The sequence below is a fragment of the Balaenoptera musculus genome, chromosome X, assembly GCF_009873245.2.
Source record: "Balaenoptera musculus isolate JJ_BM4_2016_0621 chromosome X, mBalMus1.pri.v3, whole genome shotgun sequence".
Classification (NCBI taxonomy): domain Eukaryota; kingdom Metazoa; phylum Chordata; class Mammalia; order Artiodactyla; family Balaenopteridae; genus Balaenoptera; species Balaenoptera musculus.
In genome coordinates this window covers 102600737-102606938 of record NC_045806.1, presented here as the reverse complement: position 1 = coordinate 102606938, position 6202 = coordinate 102600737, and the positions used below count along the sequence as shown (strand labels likewise).

General features: G+C 35.6%; 1 protein-coding gene across 1 annotated transcript; it reads left to right on the top strand.

The window, feature by feature from the left end:
* The first annotated feature begins 5227 nt into the window (after positions 1-5227).
* Positions 5228-5774, top strand: LOC118888746 (heat shock factor-binding protein 1-like). The gene has a single exon (XM_036840136.1). The coding sequence runs from the start codon at positions 5290-5292 to the stop codon at positions 5518-5520; it is 231 nt and encodes a 76-aa protein (XP_036696031.1). The 5' UTR covers positions 5228-5289; the 3' UTR covers positions 5521-5774.
* Positions 5775-6202: the final 428 nt, after the last annotated feature.

Genomic DNA, 6202 nt, shown 5'->3' with positions numbered 1-6202 from the left:
AATAGAGGATTAATTTATTTCTTACAGTTCTATAAATTTTTGCTTCAAGTATTTTGATGCTCTGCTATTATGCACATACACATTAAAGGATTGTTATGGCTTCTTGGAGAACTGACTCCTTTATCATTATGCAATGTCCCTCTTTATTCCTAATAACTTTGCTTCCTCTGTCTGAAATTAACATAGCTACTCCCACTTTCTTTCAATTAGTGTTAGCATAGTACATCTTTCTCCATTCATTTACTATTAATCTGTATGCGTTTTTATATTTAAAGTGGGTTTCTTGTAGACAACATATAGTTGGGTCTTTTTTTTTTTGATCTTCTCTAATGGTCTATCTCCTATGGATATATTTAGACTCGATGTTCAGAGTGAAGTAGTGTGAGTGCCTTAGAATAACAATCCTAATTCTTCCCTTCCATCCCTTGTATCATTGCTGTCATTTATTTCACTTCATATATAGTGTATAAGCATATAACTTAAGCATACATAATTAAATACATTGTTGTTATTATTTTGAACAAACTGTCATCTGTCAGATCAATTATGAATGAAAAAAACAAAATGTTTTAATTTTACCTTCACTTATTTCCTTCTCTGATGCTCTTCCTTTCTTAATGTATGCCCAAGTTTCAGACCTATATCATTTTGTTTTCTCTAAAAAAATTTTTTGAACATTTCTTGCAAGGCAGATGTACTGGCAACAAATTCTCTCAATTTTTGCTTGAGAATGTCTTGATTTCTGTTTGACTTTTGAAGGATAATTTCATGTGGTACAGAATTCTAGGTCAGTGTTGTTTTTTTTCTCTCAACACTTTCAATATTTTACTCCAGTCTCTTCTTACTTGCATGGTTTCTGAGTAAAAGTCAGATATAATTCTTATCTATGATCCTTTATAGGTTTTTTTCCCGTGGCTTCTTTCAGGATTTTTTCTTTGCCTTTGATTTTCTGAAGTTTAAACATGCCTTGATGTAGTTTTATAAACATTTTTTCCTGCTTGATGTTTTTTGAGTTTCCTGGATCTGTGGTTTGGTGTCTGACATTAAATTCAGGAAACTCTCAGTCATTGTTTCAAATATTTCTTCTGTTTCTTTTTCTCTTTCTTCTCCTTCTGGTATTCCCATTACATGTGTGTTACACCTTTTTTAGTCGACCCAAAATTATTAGATATTCTGTTTTGTTTCTTTCAGTATTTTTCCTCCTTGCTTTTCAGTTTTTGAGTATTCTATTGAGATATTCTCAAGCTCAGAGATTATTTCCTCAGCAGCTATGTCCAGTCTACTAATAAGCCCATCAAAGGCATTCTTCATTTCTGTTATAGTGGGTTTTTGTCTCTACCATTTCTTTTTTCGTTCTTAGAATTGCCATCACTCTAATTACTTTACCCATTTATCCTTGCATGTTGTGCATTTTATTCATTAGAGCCCTCAGCATATTAATCATAGCCCTGTTATATCTGATTTTAGTCCCAATGCTTGCTCTGTCCTTTAAAAGTGTGTTTTTTGCCTTTTAGTGTGGCTTGTAATTTTTTTCTTGATATCTGGACATGTACTAGATTAAAAGGAACTGCCATAAATAGCCTTTACTATTGTGGTGGTACGGTGTGCAGGGAGGGGAAGTTCTATAGTCCTATGATTAGGTCTCAGTCTTTTAGTGAGCCTGTTCCTCTGCACTGTAAATATCAAACATGCTTCTCAGTTTTCTCCCTTTCTCTTAGTTGAGACAGGATGGCTGGAAAATGCAGGAGCTGAGTATTTCCCTTCCCCCATGTAGAAGGCTAGAGGTGGCTCGAGTTGGGTATTTCCCTTCCCCTAGGTCAATTAAGTTAGGTTAAAACCCCAGTAAATTAAGTTCTGGTTATATTGTTTCTGCTGAGGGCAGAACTTGTTTAGGAAGCCAGAATGCTGTGTTGTGTTTTAAAATGGATCCTTTTCCCCTCTCCCTCACAGAAACCTGAGGGGATTTTTCACTGATATTTGCTGTGAGAACCTGGTTAAGCTCCTGGAGTTAGAACTCATAAAAGTGTGCTCCTCCTCCAATGACTGGATTTTCTTGGAGCTTTTATTTCTCAGACTTGCCTACACTGGGCCTCCAGCAATTTTTCAACTATGGTTCATGTTTTCCTACCCCAGCACTGGTTCCCACAGGGATTTCTGCTTGTGGGTTTTGCACTGGTGAGTGTGATTCTCTGGGTTTGCCTGTTGTCTCTCCAATTTTGGGTGCCATGGTTTGTCCTGTGACCTTACTTCACTTATGGATCTAAGAGGAGCTGTTGATTTTTCAATTTGTTCAGCTTTTTACTTGTTAGGAGGAATTGGACTACTTCCAAGCTCCTTATATGTCAAAATTGAAACCAGATATCATATTGATTTTTCTTGTACATTTATTGCAGTACTGAATAGTGAGCATAGAAGACTTCCTTTTCTTGTTGTCTTAACTCATTTTATAATTGTGGAAAAAACAGTTTTTTAAGAGCAAAGAATACAGAAATGATTAGAATAATAAAGCAATAAAAATAAATCAAAAGAAGGCTTCCCTGGTGGTGCAGTGGTTAGGAATCCGCCTGCTAATGCAGGGGACATGGGTCTGAGCCCTGGTCCAGGAAGATCCCACATGCCACGGAGCAACTAAGCCCGTGCACCACAACTACTGGGCCTGTACTCTAGAGCCTATGAGCCACAACTATTGAAGCCCGCATGCCTAGAGCCCATGCTCCACAACAAGAGAAGCCACCACAATCAAGAGTAGCCCCTGCTCGCCGTAACTAGAGAAAGCCCGTGCCCAGCAACAAAGACCCAACTCAGCCATAAATAAATAAGTAAATAAGTAAATAAATAAATAAAATTAAAAAAAATAAATAGATCGAAAGGAAGGAAAAATGAAAAAAATTAATGAAACAATGTGTCCCTTCCATGCATTCACATGTTCATGTAGCTAGAATGTACACGTGGGGAAATGGTAAGAAAAGAGACATTTATTTTCATTAAAAAAGAATGTATTTTTTAAAATCTTAAATTCTTTTAATATGCTTGAAAGGATGAATTATGAGTGGAATATCTTTTTAAAACTTAGGTTAAAATATTAGGCAGCCTTGCACAGGAAAGCAGTGGGACAAAAACTTGCAGTAACTTTTGTTGCTGTTGTTTTAATTTTACCCTAGTGATAAACAGGTAAAAATGTAAATGGACATTCATGGCAGTCCTGTCACAAATGTGAAAAATAAGCAGTTCATCTAAATTGAGAAATAAATTTTATGGATGAAGTTTTTCATGTAAGAAAGTATACTTTAACTTACTAAATATTTATTGACTGATTGGCCTCCAGCTCTAAGACTGCCCCCTTACTAACTTTGAAACTTCAAACAAGTTAGTTTATCTCTCTGAGAATCATTTACTTCAACTTTGAAGTAAGGGGATTAGTTTTTATTATCACTTCCCTTTTAATGTTTATTGAGAATCGACTATGTGGCAAACTGTGTGCTCGAAGCCATTGCACAAATCATTTCATTTAATCTTCACTATAACTCAGTGAGGTAGTGATTATTATCATCCTCATTTTACAAGTAAGGCAACAGATATTTTGTAGTTAAGTACTTTAACTTCTCCAAATTTTTATCTAAAAGACTGTTAGTAAACAACTCTACAACTTTCTTTGAATAAATAAACTAAAAAGATGTTAGAGTTTGTGCTCAAACCAGTCCTATCACACTACTAGAGTATATGGTTCTTGCTACTGTAACATGCTGTTCTAGCTGATTTATCAATTTTACCATTTCCAATAGGTAAACAATATTGGTGAAAATGTTACCTAGATTTAATATTCAATGATTTTAAGCTCATTGCCAATTAAACTTTCACTTTCCCCTTGTGTAGTCTTTCCAGGCAGAGATCACTGAAGCAAAAGACAAAGAGAATGTTCCCTCAGTGAAAATCTTTAATAATTCACTTCAAAATAAATCCCCAATTGTTGGAAAATCAGAATTTATGGAAGGAGACCCTTTGGAGAACTGAGAATTTTTTTTGCAGATGATCTGAAATTAACTAGGTGTTAAATAAAAAGGGGAAATCTGTTTAAAACATGTATCCCTGTGGCAACACAGTAGCAAGGTAATAGAAGAAAAGTCATTGTTATTCTCAGCTTCAGGCTTGGTAGATGACTAAAAGCAATCTGGATTGTAGAAGCAAATCAGTGTCTTAGCAGGATAATTTTTTCTATAACTATCAAGGCTGTAAACTGCCTACTAATTTCTAGATTCTGTGTTTGATATAAGAGAACTTGGGAACAGTTCCAGCTTGCAGTCTGATTAAGGAAACGAGATTTATATACATGGTAAAGCTAAAGAATAAATGAAGGCAGTTTGTAGGGATTTCCCAATTGGGTATCACTCATCATGGGGAATATAAGTACACAGAAAAAGCAAGAGATTCTTATGGCATTTTGTAGCTGGAGCTTTTACATACAAGGTGAAATGTGAGTTAGGTATTGCTTGGAGGACAGAAGTGGAATATTTAGTTAAGTAATAATCAGACAACAAAGCTTTTGTGAAGCAGTTTGTACATATAATCTAAGAGGTTTGTTTAGTACAAGTTTGTTGCCAGAGGCATCTATACTCATAAAGATTTTAGAGTTTCCAAAAGTATTTCAAAATCAGGACAATTATTGACTGCCCTTTGTCCCTCAAGATGATTGTTGATAGGTGCTATGGTGCTGATTGGATAAGCACAGCTTGAAGCTCCCTTATCCAGTTGGACTGGGTCCTCTGTGGGGGATATATGACTCTTACATTGCTAAATTTGATTAAAAGATATAAATTAAAACAGACAAGAGGCTCAATGAGCTCCAAGTAGTATAAATTCTGAGATCACACTGAAACACATTAGTCAAATTTTCAAAAGCAAAACACAAAGAGAAGATTTTGAAAGCATCAAGAAAGAAGTGACTCATCGTGTACAAGCTATCTTTAGTAAAATAATGGTGATTTCTCTTTAGAAAACATGAAGGCCAGAAGGCAGTGAGATGATATATTAAAAGTGCTATAGGAAAAAAAAAACAACTGCTCAACCCAAAATTCAATATCTGGCAAAACTACCATTGAAAAATGAGGCAGAAATTAAGACATTCCCAGATAAACAAAAACTAAAGAGTTTGCCATTAATATATTTGCCCTAATGAAATGCTAAAGGGAGTTCTCCAGGCCAAAATGAAAAAAAAACACTATAGGTCTGCACGGACAAACGGAAGTGTAGGTGACCGTCTGAGACAGCACTGCCAAGCTGGGAACCGGGGAGATGGCAGAGACAGAACCCAAGACCGTGCAAGATCTCACCTTAGTGGTGCAGACACTCCTGCAACAGATGCAAGATAAACTTCAGATCATGTCCGACCAGATCATTGGAAGAATTGATGACATGAGCAGTCGCATTGATGACCTGGAGAAAAACATCGCAGACCTCATGACACAGGCCGGGGTGGAAGAGCTGGACGGGGAAAACAAGATCCCTGCCACACAGAAGAGTTGAAGGTTGCTCATCTGCACTGGAATCTGGAACACCCTTTTTACAAGCCAAGAGAAGACAGATGGCTTTTTGCAACTAACTACTATGTGTAGACAGGTTTTATATTATAAAGTGTGCATTCTTCTTACCACATACTATAGAGTTAGTTTATAGAGTGATTTCCCTCCCCTGCCTCCCATGTTTCCTGAACATGGTAAATTCACGTCTTGGACCTTGGTCAGTTGTGCTATTAAATACTAAAACTTTGGCAGTTCCTGCATACAAAAAAAAAACACTATAAAGTAATGCAAATACACAGGACAAGATAAAGAACAGTGTTAAAGGTAGCCACACAATTAAATATGAAAGCCAGTAGTATTGCATATTTTTTGTAATTCCTCTTTGTATTTTCCTAAGTGAGTTAAAAGACAAAGGCATAAAACAATAAGGATATGCTAATGTACATACAATGTATAAAGATATAATTTATGACAAAAACAACGTAAAGGAGGGATAGAGGTGTAAAGGAGCAGAGTTATTGTATACTATTGAATCAAAATTGGCATCAATTAAAAACTTAAAGGTAAGATGTTAACTGTAACACCCAAGAAAATTACTAAGGAAAAAATATTAAATATATGGAAAAATAGTAGAGGAAATCAAAATGGTACAATAAGAAACAGTGATTAATAATAAAAGAAGGTAA

Coding starts and splice junctions, on each gene's coding strand:
- LOC118888746 (XM_036840136.1), top strand. CDS start 5,290: ATGGCAGAGACAGAACCCAAGACCGTGCAAGATCTCACCTTAGTGGTG.